This window comes from Chlorocebus sabaeus, chromosome 18, assembly GCF_047675955.1.
Source record: "Chlorocebus sabaeus isolate Y175 chromosome 18, mChlSab1.0.hap1, whole genome shotgun sequence".
Taxonomy (NCBI): Eukaryota; Metazoa; Chordata; class Mammalia; order Primates; family Cercopithecidae; genus Chlorocebus; species Chlorocebus sabaeus.
Window position 1 is genome coordinate 46843653 of NC_132921.1, and position 19489 is coordinate 46863141.

The 19489-nt window shown below is 40.5% G+C and overlaps 1 protein-coding gene across 2 annotated transcripts in view; it reads right to left on the reverse strand.

Annotated features, from left to right (window-relative positions):
- ELP2 (elongator acetyltransferase complex subunit 2) overlaps nt 1–19489 on the reverse strand; it is a 40363-nt gene that overhangs the window by 2707 nt on the left and 18167 nt on the right. Inside the window, exons 12-21 of one of the 2 annotated variants that reach the window (XM_007974250.3) lie at nt 17235–17384; nt 15591–15779; nt 13344–13413; nt 12400–12495; nt 12203–12260; nt 11224–11296; nt 7568–7760; nt 5041–5162; nt 1801–1934; nt 839–952 (exon numbers count right to left, since the gene is read on the reverse strand). In XM_007974250.3, the coding sequence (XP_007972441.3) occupies nt 839–952; nt 1801–1934; nt 5041–5162; nt 7568–7760; nt 11224–11296; nt 12203–12260; nt 12400–12495; nt 13344–13413; nt 15591–15779; nt 17235–17384 (1199 nt within the window). The remainder of the gene's footprint in view (nt 1–838; nt 953–1800; nt 1935–5040; nt 5163–7567; nt 7761–11223; nt 11297–12202; nt 12261–12399; nt 12496–13343; nt 13414–15590; nt 15780–17234; nt 17385–19489) is intronic. The other variant, XR_493397.3, reaches the window with a different exon arrangement.

A 19489-nucleotide genomic window follows, 5' to 3' on the forward strand; every position in this document is an offset into this window, starting at 1 on the left:
TGGGCCAGGCACAGTGGCCCATGCCTGTAACGCTAGCACTTTGGGAGGCCAAGACAGGAGGATTGCTTGAGCCCAGGAGATGCAGACCAGCCTGGCCAACACAATGAAACCCCATCTCTACTAAAAATACAAAAAAAATTAGCCGGGCATGGTGGCGCGTGTCTGTAGTCCCAGCTATCTGGGAGGCTGAGGTAGGAAGGCTTGATTGAGCTTGGGAGGTGGAGGTTGCAGTGAGCTGGGATCTTGCCACTGCACTCCAGTCTAGGTGACAGAGTGAGACCCTGTCTCTCACACACACACAAAAAGAATAAAACCTGTAAGAGGGTAGATTAAAAGTGATCCCTGCTGTCTAGGTGGGTGGGATGGGGAGGAGGCTGTAAACAGTAGGTGCTCTATGCCAGCTCAGGTGGCAAATGCATGAGGCCCAGGGCATAAGCCTTGCTATGCCTGAAAGCTCCACTGCAGGATCTGAGGTGAAGGGTTCAATCATAAGGATATGACTACCAAAGTGCAATCCAGAATACGTTTAAAAATCACAAACATTTTGAATCAAATTAAGAATCTACTGTAGTCAAATTCTAAAACACACCATTATGAAGATCACTTTCATCTCAAATGGTTGTTTATAAAAACAATATTATGCATGCAAGCAATTTGGTCAAGTAAACTTTTAAAAATCGAGTGCAATATATCAATTTCAGATTACCACAAAACAAAGTGGTAGACACCATGAATGAAGATATATGTCCCTCTCCATGAAAATGTGGCATAAAATTTGCCACGAAAGACCCCACAATTTCTAGTTAATCTGATGGAAACAAAAATAGGAAAGAAATACCTTTGACTTGTTTCTACACAGTGGGTCCAGTCATTTATTTCTGGAACTTCATCAGTCTTTTTCCAGGTGTATAAGCAAATCTTTCCACACTCCAATCCTACTGCAACCACATATCTGTTTTTAAGGGAGGGGGACAAAAGTGACTAACTTAGCATGAAATTCTGTTATCGCTGTCATTGCTCTAAAGTAGTTCTTCACAGTGTCCCAACTGTCCCTGCCTTGCAAAAGACTCTGCAGGCATCAGCCCAGGACATGCTGCACTGCTCTGCTGTGTTCTCAAGGAGCCTCCACTCTACAGGGGCTGCACACAGATTTATCTGTGTCCTCTGCTGGCAAAGCCCACGAGCCAGTGTTTCCCCAGCTGGCTACAGGGACCCTTGTTCCACTGAAGATGCTTGTTACAGAAAAAGTACCACAGTCCTAGATTTGGTGAAGTAAGACTCTTTGAGCCATATTCCTAACCTGTATTTTACATTCTGAATCATTAGGTTCTATCAATTCAAAAATTATTATGAGAAACATAACCATTTTGGAAAAGACAGTAACTGAGGCCAGGCGCGGTGGCACACGCCTGTAATCCCAGCACTTTGGGAGGCCGAGGCAGGTGGATCACTTGATATCAAGACATGCCCGGCCAACATGGTGAAACCTCATCTCTACTAAAAATGCAAAAAAAATCAGCCAGGCGTGGTGGCGCATGCCTGTAATCCCACCTACTTGGGAGGCTGAGGCAGGAGAATCACTTAAACTCAGGAGGCAGAGGTTGCAGTGAGCAGAGATCATGCCACTGCACTCCAGCCTGGGTGACAGAGTGAGACTCCGTCTCAAAAAAAAAAAAAAAAAAAGAAAAGAAAAAGACAGTAACTCAGAGGCCAGGAGAATTCACAAATGAAATGACATGAGGGTTACGTATTAAGAAACCAAGTGGTCCCCTTAAAACTAAGCCCCACACAGAGACTGACCGTTGAGAAGGGTGGAGCGCTGGGCAGACGCTGACAGCTGTCACAGCCCCACCCACATCCAGGACTGAGGAGCAGGGGCCAATGTTATGCTCAATACAGTCATCAGTGGAGTCGCACTCACCCCAGACAACCACCTAATACAGACAGATCACACACTGTAAAGCCTTCTCTCGGCAAGGTTTCTAGCAACGTACTACAGTTTCATTGGCAAAGATACAACGAAGTATTTGCTCCGGTATTTTTTTAAATGCATCATTTACATTTGTGTATGATGTGCCAGGACTTGAGAACATTTCAAGCATCACAAAGAAGGCACAGTACAGCAGACACGCATCTGTGAGAGCTCACTTTGGTCCAAAGACAAAACGTTCCTGCCCAGAGACCAGACAGAGGTGTCTAACATGCCTTCTACACTCACAAATTGGTTACGATCCAGTGGAGTCCCATCAGTAGGCTCATGCACTTCCCCAAGAAGCTACTACAAAATGTTTAAGAACTAATCAGCTTTTGGGCCAGGCGCAGTGGCTCATGCCTGTAATCCCAGCACTTTGGGAGGCCAAGGCTGGTTTATCACCTGAGGTCAGGAGTTTGAGACCAGCCTGGCCAACATAGTGAAACCCCATCTCTACTAAAAATATAAAAATTAGCTGGGCATGGTGGTGGGTGCCTGTAATCCCAGCTACTAGGGAGGCTGAGGCAAGAGAATCGCTTGAACGTAGGAGGCAGAGGTTGTAGTGAGCCAAGATCGTACCATTGCACTCCAGCCTGGGCAACAAGAGTGAAACTCCGTCTCAAAAAAAAAAAAAAAAAAAAGAACTAATCAGCTTTCTAGCTCTTTCTCTACACTGTCCATTGCTCAGGGAATCTACTCAGCTATAAGGAAAACCTGACCTACATGATACCCCTCAAGAATTGAGGCTTCCCTGGAAGCTCATACCTCAAGGATGTGTGAATGGTCACAAAGCAATGGAGAGTGGGCTGGGTGTGGTGGCTTACACCTATAATCCTAGCTGACTGGGAGGTAGAGACGAGTGGACTGCTTGAAGACAGGAGCTCAAAACCAGCCTGGCCAATATGGTGAAACCCCGTTTCTACTAAAAATACAAAAAATTAGCTGGGCATGGTGGTGGGTGCCTGTAAGCTCAGCTACTAGGGAGGCCGAGGCAGGAGAATCGCTTGAACCAGGGAGGTGGGGGTTGCAGTGAGCCAAGATCGCGCCACTGCACTCCAGCCTGGGCAACAAGAGCAAAACTCCATATCAAAAGGAGAAAGAAGGCCGGGCGCGGTGGCTCAAGCCTGTAATCCCAGCACTTTGGGAGGCCGAGACGGGCGGATCACGAGGTCAGGAGATCGAGACCATCCTGGCTAACACGGTGAAACCCCGTCTCTACTAAAAATACAAAAAAACTAGCCGGGCGAGGTGGCGGGCGCCTGTAGTCCCAGCTACTCGGGAGGCGGAGCTTGCAGTGAGCTGAGATCCGGCCACTGCAGTCCAGCCCGGGATACAGAGCAAGACTCCGTCTCAAAAAAAAAATAAAAAAATAAAAAAAAAAAAAAAGGAGAAAGAAGTGAAGTGGACAACAGTAGAAAATGCAGAACCAAAGCAAGATTCTGAGCAGAAGGCTTTATCCAAGCAAGCAGAAGTACATTTCAGAGAATGTCCAGCAAATGCTGCTTGTCTGCTGGAGCCCTGACCTACCCCTGAGAGTAGCAGCTGGACCATGTTCTATAGGCATGTGATATGGTTTGGCTGTGTCCCCACCCAAATCTCATCTTGAATTGTAGTTCCCATAATCCCCATATGTTGTGGGAGGGACCCAGTAGGAGGTAATCAGATCATGGGGGCGGTTACCTCCATGCTCTTCTCAAGATAGTGAGTTCTCACGAGATCTGATGGTTTCATAAGAGGCTTCCCCCTTTTGCTCAGCACTTCTTTCTCCTGCCACCATGTGAAGAAGGATGTGTTTGCCTCACCTTCTGCCATGAATGAAAGTTTCCTGCAGCCTCCCCAGCCCTGAGGAACTATGAGTCAATTAAACCTCTTTCCTTTATAAATTACCCAGTCTCAGGCAGTTCTTTAGAGCGGTGTGAAAACAGACTAACACAGCATGACTGTGGGGGACAGAAGCAGTCCTTCTTCCTCAGCATTGAGCACAGCACAGGCACACCAATGCCAAGAAAGAATAGGCAAATGAACAGAAGGGAGGATCTGAGACATAAAGTCTGCCATAGAGGCTGACATGTAGGTGTTTAGCTTGAGTGACACCCTGCCTGTGCTAGCCCTCCACTTCAGTGATCTGTACCGTGTCTGTGACTAAAGAGGGCAGGGAGAGGAACGGTGACACTAAACTGCTTCACCACCTCTAGTCTGTAGGAACAAAAGGGTATTTTAAAGAGTATGAAAACAAAGGAAAGACTAGAGGCGAGGTGGACATTTCTCAGAGAATAAAGGTGAAGGTCATGTTGGAGAACATACTCGGAGGCTGGATGTGGTGGCTCATGCCTGTAATTCCAACACTTTGGGAGGCCAAAGTGAGAGGACTGCTTGAGCCCAGGAGCTCAGGACCAGCCTGGCAACAAGGCAAGACCCCATCTCTACACAATTAAAACACTGGCTGGGCATGGGGTGAGTACCTGCAGTCCCACCTACTTGGGAGGCCAAGGCTGAGGTGAGAGAATTGCTCGGGCCCAGGAGATCCAGGCTGCAGTGAGCCATGACTGTACGACTGCACCCGAGACCCTGTCTCCAAAAAAAAAAAAAAAAAATTCCTAGCTACTTTGTTTTGACTTTTTTTTAAAGCTTGGGTCAGTCATACTCCACCCACTTCTAGCACCAAATGAAAAGGTAACAACCATTCATTATAGAAAAATGTTAAATTCATAAAAGTATGAAAACTAGAAAATAGTTTTTCCCTTATTCCCCTACCTCCCTTGCTGCCCTCCTGGTTTCTTGGTCTTGATTAATTTCATTTATTACTCTTCTTCCACTGGGACCATTTGATGAAGGTCATATGTCTGAAAGGTCTTCTCTTCATATTTTTGACATTTCAGAGAAATTTACTTATAGAATTTAACAAGAAAAGTCTTTTTTTATATGTACATATATGAAAAACAGAAAGGAATATATAGCTGATTTTTAAAAGCTGTAACAGCAAGGCAGGATTATGCATTTTTTATTCAAACATACCTATACAAATATTATTTTACATTTGAAAAAATATTAAGTTTTTAAATAATTACCTTTTTGTCTCGACTCCCGGTGAAGAAATACTTGCTATCAGGACTCCAATCACAAGACCAAATAATTCTACTGTGCACAGAAGTAATTTTGTTGGTGAAGGCAAAAAGACTAAAAACTGGCTCTGAAAGAAATATGTATACACTATTCACAAAGCAGAGAAAGCTGGGTTTTTACCTATTAGGAAGTGATGTTTAAGTGCCATATATACCATATAACTTAATATTCAATTTATATGCACTGACTTTTGAAACAGACTGAAGCCAGACAACCGCTCACCAGAAGGCTGTGGACATAGTTATTTTTCTAGTAGGGAATGCTTTTGTACTGACTGGTCACTCTCTAGTGACTGATGACAAACATCTTCCAAACACTAACTGAAGTTCAACTCACGCCTATAGAAGAAGCCTGAAGCTATTTAGCCGTACTCAAAGTAGGCAGATTTGCATATTAGGCTATAGAAAAAAGATTAATGCACCACTTAATGTTCAAAAAAAGAAATCTTAAGAAAATATTTTCCTTTTAAGATTTAAGTGTAAGGCAACTTCTAGCCCTTATACAGACTAAACCTAACACATATAACTGTTGGCCAGGAACAGTGGCTCATGCCTGTAATCCCTGCACTTCTGGGAGGCAGAAGCGGGTGGATCACCTGAGGTTAGGAGTTCAAAACCAGCCTGACCAACGTGATGAAACCCTGTCTCTACTAAAAATACAAAAAGTTAGCCAGGTGTGGTAGCGGGTGCCTTTAATCCCAGCTACTCAGGAGGCTGAAGCAGGAGAATCGCTTGAACCCAGGAGGTGGAGGCTGCAGTGAGCTAAGATCACACCACTGTACTCCAGCCTGGGGAACAAGAGGGAAACTCCGTCTAAAAAAAAAAACCCTAAAAAACAAAAACCACATAACTGTTTATGAGGAAGGAGTAAGACTGTATCTATTATTACTCCATAATTCATAAAGATATAACAAATTAATAAATACATTATTAATACAATTTTTTTTGCAGGGAGAACGAAGTCTCACTCTAATGCTGAAGTGCAGTGGTGGGATCTCCACTCACTGCAACCTCCGTCTCCTGGGTTCATGCAATCCTCCTGTCTCAGCCTCCTGAGTAGCAGGGATTACAGGCATGCACCACCATACCTGGCTAATTTTTACATTTTTTAGTAGAGATGGGGTTTCACCATATTGGCCAGGCTGGTCTCAAACTCCTGACTTCAAATGATCCACCTGCCTCAGCCTCCCAAAGTGGTGGGATTACAGGTGTGAGCCACCACACCCATCCAACTTTAATTAATTTTTTTTTGAGATGGAGTCTTGCTCTGTCGCCTAGGCTGGAGTGTAATGGCGCCATCTTGGCTCATCTTAGTACCATCTTGGCAACCTCTGCCTCCCAGGTTGAAACTATTCTCTTGCCTCAGCCTCCCAAGTAGCTGGGATTACAAGCATGCACCACCATGCCCAGTCAATTTTTGTATGTTTAGTAGAGATGGGGTTTCACCATGTTGGCCAGGCTGGTCTTCAACTCCTGACCTCAGGTGATCCACCCACCTTGGCCTCCCAAAGTGCTGGGATCACATGCATAAGCCACTGTGCCTGGCCAACTTTAGCTTTTTAAACAGTAAATGCTGCATGTTAGGAAAAGATTAGTGATGCAAAAGAAAACAGTCTGTTCTAAAACATATTGCTAAGTATACTTTACAGTCCCTGGGTATTCTCTAAAACACAAGAAACAAAGAGACTAGAAATATCACAAAACCAAACTGTATGTGAGTCTTATCAATGGAAAAATTAAAAACAGGATTAAACAACTTAAATATACTTTAAACACTCTCTAGAACTTATCCACCAAAAGAAACTAGGGGAATAGGAATAGGCCACTGCCCCAACTACACAAAGGTTTTTAGTCCTCTTTTTTTTTTTTCAGTTTATGCCAGGTTCAGAGTAGAATGTGGGTAGGTGGGCTAATACCTTGCTCAGGGGTCATGTTATCCAGATGGATGCCTAGTATGCCCTTCTCAATGAAGGAGGTGACTGGAGAGGGTAGGAAAAAGCTAAGGATAATGGTTTCCTCTATATTTCATAATTTAAAATAGTACTATATTAATAAAATAGTTCAGAGAGAAGAAATCACTCAACCATGAGTTTTCTTAGTTGTATCTTCATTATTCCTGTCCCATAAAATCCTAGCTCAGGATATGTCATCCATTAGGTTTTGTGGTAGCATTCTATCTCATTTGCAAAACCTAACTTCCTACATACAGCCGTTTATGTTTCTTGAACTGAGATATCTGAATACATGCCATCTTGACTACATAATCACAAGTAGGTCAACCCAAACAAAGATCATCTCCATTTAAATCCTACGAGGAAGGTCAAGTCTTCCTCAGTTATCCAAGAACTTTGAAAGGCTTCAAAGATGCTCTACCCTTTACTCTGTTATCTTTGTCTTAACTAAAGCTGCTTAATGTAGATAAAATGGACATAACTGTTTCACTAGTAACTTTCCCAATCAGAAGCTGTTTTACCAAATTCAGGTGAGATTGTATCCTGCTTTTTCCACAATGACCAGGTTCGATCTCTGGAAACAGCCAGTAAGAACTTGTCGTTGGGTGAGAAGGCCATCTGCGTGACTGTCAAACTATGGAAAACTAAATTCTGCACCTGTTTCCAAGACGTAGTGTTCCAAAGAATGATAGCTGCATGCTCTTTCTTAGCTGCCTATAGGACAGAGATGAAACAATAAAGCTAGTAAGTAAAAATAAACTGAAGAGAAACCATTTTAAAAACAACACATTGTTTCTATGAGTATATTTTATTTATCTGTTTGAATTCAAAAAAAAATTCCTAGGAGATAACATACTACAACCATTTCTAATCTCTGGGAAGAATTACAGATGACTGGGATTAGAAAAAACGAATCATCAGGGACTAATATTATCATGCTTTCTTTCTTTTTTTTTTTTTTCCTTTTCACTGTAGCTCTCAGATCTTAAAAAATTATTCCATGATCAAAACTGTGACATGGAGGGGGAAAAAAATGAAATGAAAAACTGTGACAGGGAGGGGGGAAAAAATGAAAATTATTCTAAAATAAATGGTTTACTTTTAAAAAGATCAATTCTGAGAGAAATTAAAGACCTGAAGGAATGACAGATATATTGCATTCATATGTTAAAATACTCAATATTGTTAAAATTCTCCCCAAATTAATCTAGAGAATCAATGCAATCTCCATTAAAATTCCTGCAAGTATTTTTGTAGAAACTCTTAAGCTGATTCTGAAATGCAAAATAAAGGATCTACTACAGCCAAAATAACTCTATACTTCCTAATTTCAAGATGTATTACTAAAACACTATAGTTACTAAGAGAGTATGGTACTGGCATCATATCAAAAAAGATCAATAGAACCCAATAAAGTCTAGGGAACAGACCCACATATATGAACAAGTGACTTTAGACAAAAGGACAAAACACAGTGATGAAGGGGATAGTCTTTTTAAAAAATGATGCTGAAACTGGTATCTACAATAAAAGAAAATCAACTTTAATCTATATTCCATGACAAATACATGAATTAATTTGAAAGTATCATAGGTCTAAAGGCAAAAGTTAAAAATCCATAAAACTCCTTGAACAAAACACAACAGAAAAATCCTTGTGACCTTGAGTTAAAGATTAGATATAAGAAGAAAACAACCTAAAAAAAAAAAAAATTGGTAAACTGGACTTCACCAAAACATAAAACATCTGTCATTTGAAAGACACTGTTAACAGAATGACAAGCCACTGGGAAAAATAATCTACATAAGCACATCCGATAAAGTTGTATCCAGGGTATATAAAAAACTGTTTGGTGTCCAACAATGGATAATTGGTTTTTAAAATGTGGTGTGTATACACACACACACACACACACACCCTCCATGAATTACTACTCAGCCATAAAAAACAATGAAATCATTTCTTCTGCAGCAAAATGGATGGAACTAGAAGCCATTCTCCTAAGTGGTGAAATGACTCAGAAGCAGAAAGCCAAAAACCAGACATCCTTGCTTACAAGTAGGAGCTAAGCAATGGGTACACATGGACATACAGCATGGAATAATAGTAGACACTAGAGAACCAAAAAGGTGGGAGGGGTTGAGGAATGAAATACTCAAGGTACAATGTATACTATTCAGGTGATGGGTATGCTAAAATCCAGAGTTCAACAAGACACAATATATCCATGTAACACAGTTGCACTTGTACTCCTAAATGTATAAAAAAATTTTTAAAAACTTTTCAAAACTCAATAAGAAAACAATCTAATAAATAAATGGGCAAAAGATTTGAATAGTTTCACCATATTTTCATATTGATAAAAAATTAGCACATGAAAAGATGCTTAATATCATTAGAGAAATACAAATCACAGCCATAATGAGCTGTTACACACTTACTAGAATGGTTAAAGTTAAAAAGACTGATACTAAGTGCCAGTGAGGGTGCAGAGCAACTGGAAATCTAATACACTGCTGCAAAAATGTGTAACCACTGGGGACCAGAGCATGTCAATGTCTTAAAATTTTAAACATATATCTACCATAATCCAACAATTCCATTCACAGTTATGTACTCAAGAGAATGAAAGCATATATCCATGCAAAGACTTGTACATAAATTTTCATAACTGTACCATCGCTAAAAGCCCAAAACTGGAAAACAACCCAAATGTCCATTAATAAGTGAATGGATCAACAAATGGTGGTACATCTGTACAAGGTAAAACTACTCAGCATTAAGAAGGCATGAACTACTGACGCATGCAAAAACATGGATAAATCTCAAACAATTATGATGAATGAAAGAAGCAAAACCAAAAAAGTACATACTTACATGATCCTATTTATATACAATTTTAGAAAATGCAAACTACTCTATCATGACAAAAAGCAGACTAATGGTTTCCTAGGGATGGAGGCAGGCGGGGAAAGGGAAAGGTAGAAAAGAGGAATTGCCAAAGAGCATAGAAAATGTTGGGGGTTGATGGATATATGCAGTATCTTGACTGTAATGATGATTTATACTGGGATAAACACGTCAAAACTTATCAAATTGTTCACATTAAACATACAATTTATAGTATGTTAATAACCCTAAATACAGCTGTTTAAAAAATGTTTAGAGGATGTATATCTTGTGAGTCAACTTGAAAAGGGGGAAAAAAAATCAATTACAGGATTCACAGTACCCTAAGTTAGAAACAAATTATCTGCTCAGTAGAAGCCCAGACAGTTGAACTACTGAACTCCATTTTCCCCAAAGGCTCCTATAAGAGAAGGAAGTCCTCTCAGTACCATTTCAAAGAATAAACAAGTGGGGTAGTGGTGGGTGTAGGGGAAGCACAGCAGTATTTCTTATGATGCCTCTCAATGCAGATTAGCGGCATAAATCCACAGTAAAGGCAGGGACACGAGCCCATGCAGATGGGCAGCACTTACCATCATATTTAAAACAAGTAAATAAATTTCAGAAAATTTAAGAGGAATGTGTGGGTTTCAAGACCCTTCAGATAATCCTCCATAATTGCTATATCCATAGGATATGGATAAATACTGAATGATGAATTCAAGATCATCCTTGTAAGTAAATGCAGAAGTCATCTGCCTCAGGTCAGTGCCAAGAGTGTCCTCAAAAAAGGTCTGATGAACTTCACTCCAGATTTCCTCTTTTCATTTTCCTGTGTCTCTAGGACTCCAATTATTTAAAATTTATCACATTTTTAGCGTCATTTTGAGATATCCTTGTTTTATATACAGAGTCTCACTCTGTCACCCAAGCTGGAGTGCAGTGGCGCGATCTCGACTCACTCCAACTTCCGCCTCTGGAGTTCAAGTGATTCTCATGTCTCAGCCTCCTGAGTAGCTGGGATTCCAGTTGCCATTTTGAGATATTTGATTAAATCACTTTTAGTAGGGGGGCACAGATAAGCTCAAAATGTGCGGCTGAAACAGACTTAAAATAAAACCATAAGCTTTTGAAGAGACAGAAGGGTAAGAGAAATTGAGAAAGATTAAAAAAACCAAGGATTAGTGGCCTTTCACGTAGAGTTCTGCCTAAATCATTACCAAACTTGCAGGAGCCTGATGACCCAAATAACTTGTGACCAAGCAGAATCAAAAGTAAAATTGCCTACCTTACAAGCTGAGGCAAGCAGAGTCTTTGAACTGTTACAAGTAACACAAAATATTTCATAACCATGCCCATATCTAAAATTTAAAAAGAAAAATATATACTATTAGCAAATAAATCTATTCTCAAGCCACACAATTTTTGAAGTAAAAAGAGTAACATCAATTTCTTTAGCTAACAAACAATTCTTTTGAGGAACATTATATGTTCGTCTAGGTAAACATTTGAGAGAAAGACAGTGAGATAGGAGAAAAATGCCAGCTTCCTATAAGTAATATAACTCATTCAAACAATTAACATACAAGTTTTCACCTCCTACTTTCAACCAGCCAGTATCTAAACAATAAACCATGGAAAGGTTTTCATCAGGAATCATCAAAGACAAAAAAAACACGACTAACAACAAAACTTAAGTCTTTTTTTTCAAGGCAAAATCTCATTCTGTCACCCAGGCTGGGGTGCAGTGGTGCAATCATGGCTCACTGCAGCCTCAAATTCCTGGGCAGAAGCAATCCTCCAGCCGCAGCCTCTCGAGTAGCTTGGGACTACAGGCATGCATCATCATGCCTGGCTAATTTTTAAAAATTTTTTGTAGAGATGGGGTCTCGCTACATTGTCAAGGCTGGTCTCAAACTCCTGGCCTCAAGTGATCCTCCTGCTATGGCCTCCCAAAGTGCTGGGATTACAAGTGTGAGCCACTGTACCCAGACAAGTCTTTTTAACAAAGAAAAAATGTATGTTATGCTTCTCTACTTTAAAAATAAGATGAATAAACAAAACTAATGAACACAATAAATAGTAATATAGAAACAAATGTGAGGTTTAATTCTCATTCCTTATGAAGAGCCACTAAGAGATATATAGAGGAGGAGGAAAAAGGTAGGTAGAAGGAAGAAAAAGGAGAAATCAAATTGTGGGGTGGGAAGGAAAAATCACAAGTTATGACAGAATCAGACCAAAGAGCTAAATACAGTTTAACTTACAGTTTTTGAACTTCAGGCCACAAAGTATTCTGCAGAAGATGATCCTCAGTGGGAGGCTCTAGAATAAATTGAACCTATTTTTTTCTACGTTCATCCAAATACAAAAGTGAATTCTATAGCACTTATTTAGGTCAGCAGCAATAGATAACATACTGTGTGTTCTAGTGATTAATTAAATTGTCTTTGTCACTTCTTACCAGTAAGTATGGAGGGCTGAAAGGCCACCTGCTGATACTCAAAACCAGTACTAGTTAACAGCTCCTCTTCATCAGAAGGCTGAGAAGCTATATCTCCTAGTTTGAAGAAACACATCAAGAACATAGTCACTATTTTTATATCTCCTTTGCTCGTCTCAATATTAAGGCCACCAGATAGAAAGCAGTGGTAATTCAAAGTGGTGTAATTCACAGCTGTGTCCATGTGATTCTAAAAGCAAGAGTATTTCCATTACTCCAGTATTTTCCAAACACGCTCCTGGCGGCATTAATCAACTCCATAAAGGTTCTTTCCATTTTCTTTGATCTATCAGTTTCCAAACTTTTAAAACTACATAACCAATTCTTCAGGTTACCCACATTCTCATCGGTAGTTCTAACACCAAAAAACATGCTTTGTGGCAGGGCGTGGTGGCTCACACCTGTAATACCAGCAGTTTGGGAGGCCAAGGCAGGTGGATCATCTGAGGTCAGGAGTTCCAGACCAGTCTGGCCAATACGGTGAAACCCTGTCTCTACTAAAAACACAAAAAATTAGCTGGGCGTGGTGGCGCATGCCTGTAGTCCCAGCTACTCGGGAGGCTGAGGCAGGAGAACTGCTTGAAGCCAGGAGGCGAAGGGCGGAGGTTGTAGCGAGCTGAGATCGCACCACTGCACTCTAGCCTGGACGACAGAGCAAGACTCTGTCTCAAAAAAAAAAAAAAAAAAAAAAAAGAAAACTTGCTTTGTGAAAACTGCATCTATTTCAGTGGTCTGAGTGTGTACAAAGAGTACTTACCACGAAATAGGTGATAGAAAAGATAGATACATATATTGTGATTTAAAAAAAATCAGCTGTAACAAACATTAGGTAGACATTACACAAGTGTGTGACTGGGGTTTAAGTACCACTATGGGTTTAATAATTCTGAAGACAAAAGCCTTACCCTGAAAGACAGCTTTATTTGATAATCCCAACGCAGGGACAGTGGCTCCTTCTGGAAGATCACTATCTTGCTAGAATAGGAAATATAATATCTAAATTTTAAATGCTAAAGTTTTACATGCTAATTTTATAACTAAAAGTTACTGTTACTTCAGACACTACAAAAAAATCATGCTCATAAATGCCAAGAAACAGTTTAAAGACCATCTTGTGTGGATGTCTACCCGTACTTTCACTTTCTGAACCAATAATGCAATGCTAAGCAATCACTCTCCAACAGACAGGCCCTACCAGGCGTCCAGCTCCCATGCAATCCATAAAGTTGGGCATCCTCTCATCCATAAAGGGATCTCATCAAACCATAACATTTCAATGGGTTTCAGGGTCTGACAGGAAATGCAGTGGGCTGAAAATGGAAGGCCCAGAGCTCTACTTCCAAGATAATCTCACAAGCATATCCCCTGATGATGCTCATATAGACACAGATGCTTCCCAGAAGGGAACAGTTACAGCATTAGTCATAGTATTTTCACTAAATGTATCTAACTAACTGAGTATTTAAAAACTTTGCATGAGTGCCATTTGAAAAGGCAATTAATTATCTGCTTAGATTTTGCAATTTATATCAATCAAATTATTATATGTGAAACTATATGCTAACCATCAAAACTGGAACATGTTCATTTGCTAAGAGTGTTCTGTACAATTTAGACTTTAATACAGAAGCTGAAACTAGACACAAACATGAACAGTAAGAATTTAAAACCATCAAAAATGGCTACCTGGGACACAAGAAACAGTATGCCTTATCTCAGAAACCAAGAAAAACTAACATGGAAAAGAACAGTAAGAGGCATTCCTACATACCTATCCCAACACTTAGTATGGGAGCAAAACCCAAACGAGAGCAAGCAGCTCGCCTCACCACTCTACAGGATCCCTGTATCTTAGGACACAGAACTAAGTGTACAACTGGGACTAAGCCTCTCATGGAATCCTAAAACCCCATTTCAATTCCTAGAACTGAACAGATCCTGAAACTAGCTGCCCCTCCACCTCCATATGCTTAGCTCTACATAATAACCACAATCAAGGCTTTCCTTTTGATTTTGTTCCTATTGTCCATTATTAGAAACAAGCACAACAGAATCTTAAACCCTCTTCACATAAGAAAGCCCGTAGCATGAGGTGCTGAGTATACACTCCAGGAATTTTAGTTGGATACTTCATTTCTAATGAATTTCATTTTCTTCTCCAGTCTTACCCAGACTGGTGCTAGTTTCACGGCCTTCAGAGTCTCTTAGCTTCCAGATAACTCTCTTCCAAAATGCTTTTCATCACTCTTTGTGTAGGAGCCTCCAACAGCACCCCACAGTCGGACTGTGCCTGCCTCCCAAGATCCTCCACCATGGACTTTTCCCATGCTCTCCACTTCCATCCAGTCTTCATTCTAAGAGGTACCACAACAGCTCTGGCCTCCCCTTTGCACTCGCTCGTGCTCGCTCGCTCTCTCTTTCTCTCTCCCCCTCCTTCTTTTTGCCTATCAAAAGGGTACTTATCCTTTTCGAGCTCAGAACCAAATTTGTGACTCAACTCTAAGTGAAGGGCTATATAATATGTACTTCTGTGTAACCTATCTTCCTAATTTTCTTTCTTTCAAAATTACTTCATAACTTTTATAACCCATGTATTTTTATAAGTAGCTCAAATATTTTTTAGAAGGGCGTATAAACATAAAAAAAAGACCCTTATGACACCCAAATGAAGTCCCATTAAACATGTTCTCATTATTCCAATATAATGACTTCTTCCTTCTGTGAAATTTACTTTAGTACCAGAAGATTTAGCAATTAACTGGTCCCATCCAATAACTGCAGATACATTAGTTCTACTGTCCCCTACCTCTACCCCTACGCTACAGCTAGATGGTAATCTCCTTGAAAACAGTATCCATCTTTTATTTTGTTTTATTCTAGGTACCTAACACGGTGATAAAACATGGTATTCATGTCTCAATTGAACACTAATGCAGCTTTATAGTATTTTGAGCTCATATGGGACACAAAATTTCTGGTTTTAGTATTTAAATCATTACAGCCCACAGTGCACAAAAAAGTTTGTCAAACCATTAAGAAACAATATTACTTTCCTTCTACCTATATATTCCATTTAAAGCCCAAGGCAAAAATCTTTTTAAATTTAAAATGAAGGGACTAGATTTAGGTAAAATATTTAGAGAAATACTCACATTACAAAGCACATGATTCAGTGATTTTCCTGTAATGGCACAAAAATTTTCCACAAAATTCCGAGGTGCAGAAAAAACTCGAAGAACTTTTTCATCTGCTCCAGATACAAACTGAAACCGATTAATCATTGCCAAACATTTCAGGTCATACCCATGTATCTGAGGCCTTGCAATTTCATGCCAAGTCACCTGGGTAAAACAGGATAAACAAAAATGATCATTCCAAAGCTGAATTTTCAACAAGCAAATTATTAGATGAAAATTATTTACTATACAATGGAAATATAACCGCAGGGCAAATTCATCCATGAATAAACCACAACTGGGCAGTATTGGTAACAATTACCAAGAGCCACAGAAAATCACTCAAAATCATTTGATTTGTTTTTCAGTTGACTATAGATGCTGTTCCCAAAGTTCTCAACTCTGTTTATTTGAATCTACCATGTGTTACTGAAGCAGTAGTGTTAGTGGCAAACTTCCTTAGCTCTTACGGACTGACCCATAGTCAGTTCCATGAATTTCTGTCAGAAACTGAAGTAGAGGATCCTGATTTTCTCTACCACATAGCAGTTCAAAGTTTACCAGTAGTGAAGTTTTACAATTGTTTGAGCTCAGGGCCAACAGTTAGCAATTAACTGGTTTCATCCAATAATTACAGAAACATTAGTTCCACTGCCCCTACCTATAGCCCTACCCTATAGCTAGATGGTAAACTCCTTGAAAACAGGATCCATCTTTTACATTTTGTTTTATTCTAGTTGCCTAACACAGTGAAAATTTCCTTAAACAAGAACTACCCTCACTACTATTATCTAACACTATATGACTTCAGGCTTTTATTGTACACTTGATAATGCTTCCTAATGAATTAAACCTAAAATTACAAGACATAACGAAACTGGGCAACACAGCAAGACCCTGTCTCTACAAAAAATCTAAAAATTAGCTGGGCACAGTGGCTCACATGTGTAGTCTTAGTTACTTGGGAGGCTGAGGCAGGAGGATCACTTGAGGCCAGGAGTTCAAAGCCAGCCTGAGGAACATAACAAGATCCTGTCTCTACAAAAAATAAAAAATAAAATGTCCAACTGTTTTCCAGAGTGGCTGTATCATTCTGCATCCCCAGTAGCAATGTATGAAAGTTCCAGTTGCTCTGCATCCTTACCAGCACCTGTTAATATATTTTTTACTTTAGCTACTCAAGAGGGTATGTGGTGGTATCTCATCATGGTTCTAATTTGCATTTTCCTTATGGCTAGCATGGCTGCCCTACTTTTCTTGTGTTCATGGATGTTTTCTTTTAAACACATTTAGTAAAATAAGAGACTGACTGCGGTGGCTCATGTCTGTAACCCAGCACTTTGGGAGAATGAGGGAGGTGGATCACCTGAGGTCAGGAGTTCGAGACCTGTCTGGCCAACATGGTGAAACCCTGTCTCTACTAAAAATATGAAAAGTAGGTGGGTGTGGTGGTGGGCACCTATAATCCCAGCTACTCAGATGGCTGAGACAGGAGAATCGCTTGAACCTGGGAGGCAGAGGCTGCAGTGAGCTGAGATCATGCCATTGCACTGCAGCCTGGGTGACGTGAAACTCCATCCCAAGAAAAAAATAAATAAATAAATAAATAAGACATTTTACCTGTGATTGGTCTTTTCTCTTCCATGGAGCAAAAAGTCTAGTTGTCTGATCAGTACCAACAGTGATAATAAATTCCCCTTCTGGATCCCAGACTAGGTCTTGGACACCATCAAAGTGTCCGGAAATGACAATCTCTGGAGTCCACTCTCTCTGCAATGAAAGTGCTCATGACACATATCAAAATACTCAAAGACTACCACCAAAGTAAAGCACTCACGTCTGATAACAGAGAAGACTAAAGCCCTCTGGCAAGGTGAAAAGCTAAGTATACAAGATCGCACCACAGAATAACAGGATCCATTTTCCACAGCATCCATTCGAATGCTTAAGCATTCAAATATGTGCTGTATCCTTTAAATTAGTAACTGTGGGAAATTTCCCTCCATTCATCATTTATTGAGCAGCCAGATACTACTTAACCTTTCTGTGTCTCAATTATAGAATAAAACAGTTATTATAATAACACCTACCTTCTAGCGTTATTATGAGGATTAAATGAGTTACATTTGTAAAGTACATAGGACAATTCTAGTATATACTAGGTTCTATGTATTTATTAAACTAAATAAAAATTGTATAAAATGTAAAAATATTGTGTAAAACGAGTCAGTGGCTTCTGCATGTGGGCCTGATGGCTTTATTAAGTAAAAAGAGTTACAGGTGTAGAGGACAGAAAAATGAATCAAACCTAGTTGGTCCACCTATTAAGAAGCCTGCAATAATAACCATATAAACAAATAATGACAACAAAATATAGAAAAAGTCATATGCCTGGTCCACAGAGAATCTTTTTGAACAACCTCAAGAGGGACTAAAACTTAACCTTTGAAGGAAAATTAAATGTGGGTATTAATGGAGAGAAGGAGAAATAGTAGCTGAGAGTAAAGAAATGAATAAATGGGTCATTGAGGAAAATTCAGTATCACATTAACAACTTATAAGAGTCTCAGAGCAAGAGATGACATTGTGTCTTAGCTCAATTATCCCAGATACCTTAACAAGTGAAGTTGTATACAATATTTACTGAGGCTACTCCTTCTGAAACCTGACAAGATTGAAGGAAATCTGCAAACCTGAGTGGTCTCATCCTGAGAGACATTCATACAGTATGAGGGACTGGACTGTGCGTGTACACATTTTTTTTTTTGAGACAGGGTCTTGCTCTATCACCCAGGCTGGAATCCAGTAGCATAACCATGGCTCACTGCAGCCTCAACTTCCCAGGCTCACACAATCCTCCTGCGTCAGCCTCCCAGGTAGCTGCGACCACAGACGCCTGCAACAATGCCCAGGGCTGCATGCCCATGGCTAATTTTTAAAATTATTTGTACAGACAGGGTCTCCCTATGTTGCCCAGACTGGTCTCAAGCTCCTGGGCTCAAGTAATCCTCCCACCTTGGCCTCCCAAAGTGCTGGGATTACTAGCATGAGCCACTACACCCAGCCTATATTTTTTGATGTGAAGGATCCCTGGCCTGAGGGATCCATGGCCTGAGGTGTTACGTACAGTGGTTTTCTCTGACAAAAGTTCCTGGCTCGAAACTCCCATAGCCCTTGTTACAGTCTTCAGTTACAATGTTGGGTATGTTAGGCTTCAGGGTCAGGCCTCTAATCTTCCCCACCTGTTTGATTGTGTGTCTGAAACCCAATCATGAGAGGGTTCCACTCTGGGGGAAAAAATGCTGCTGTCATGAAGCTGCCGTAAAACCAAAGAGGACATAGTTCAGGGAGCTTCCGAATAGCGAAGCACATGGAGGTTCCTGGAGGGTGGCACGGCCAGGGAGGGCATGGAAGCTTGGCATCCCTTCTCCCATACCTCACCCTACATATCTCTTCCTCTGTTTCCTTTGCAAAATCCTTTATAAAAAACCAGTAAATGTTTATTAAAAACAATAACAAAATAAAATACACTTATAGAGCATCCAGTATGTGCCAGGCCTTGTTTTGCATATCATATAAATGTTAACTCATTTAAGCCTTTAAACCCTGCCAGCAGGCCGGGTGCGGTGGCTCACACCTATAATCCCAGCACTTTGGGAGGCCAAGGCAGATGGATCACCTGAGGTCAGGAGTTCGAGACCAGGCTGGCCAACATGGTGAAACCCCGTCTCTACTAAAAATACAAAATTAGCCAGGCATGGTGGTAGGCGCCTGTAATCCCAGCTACTCAGGAAGCTGAGGCAGAAGAATCGCTTGAACCTGGGAGGCGGAGGTTGCAACGAACCGAGATCACGCCATTGCACTCCAACCTGGGC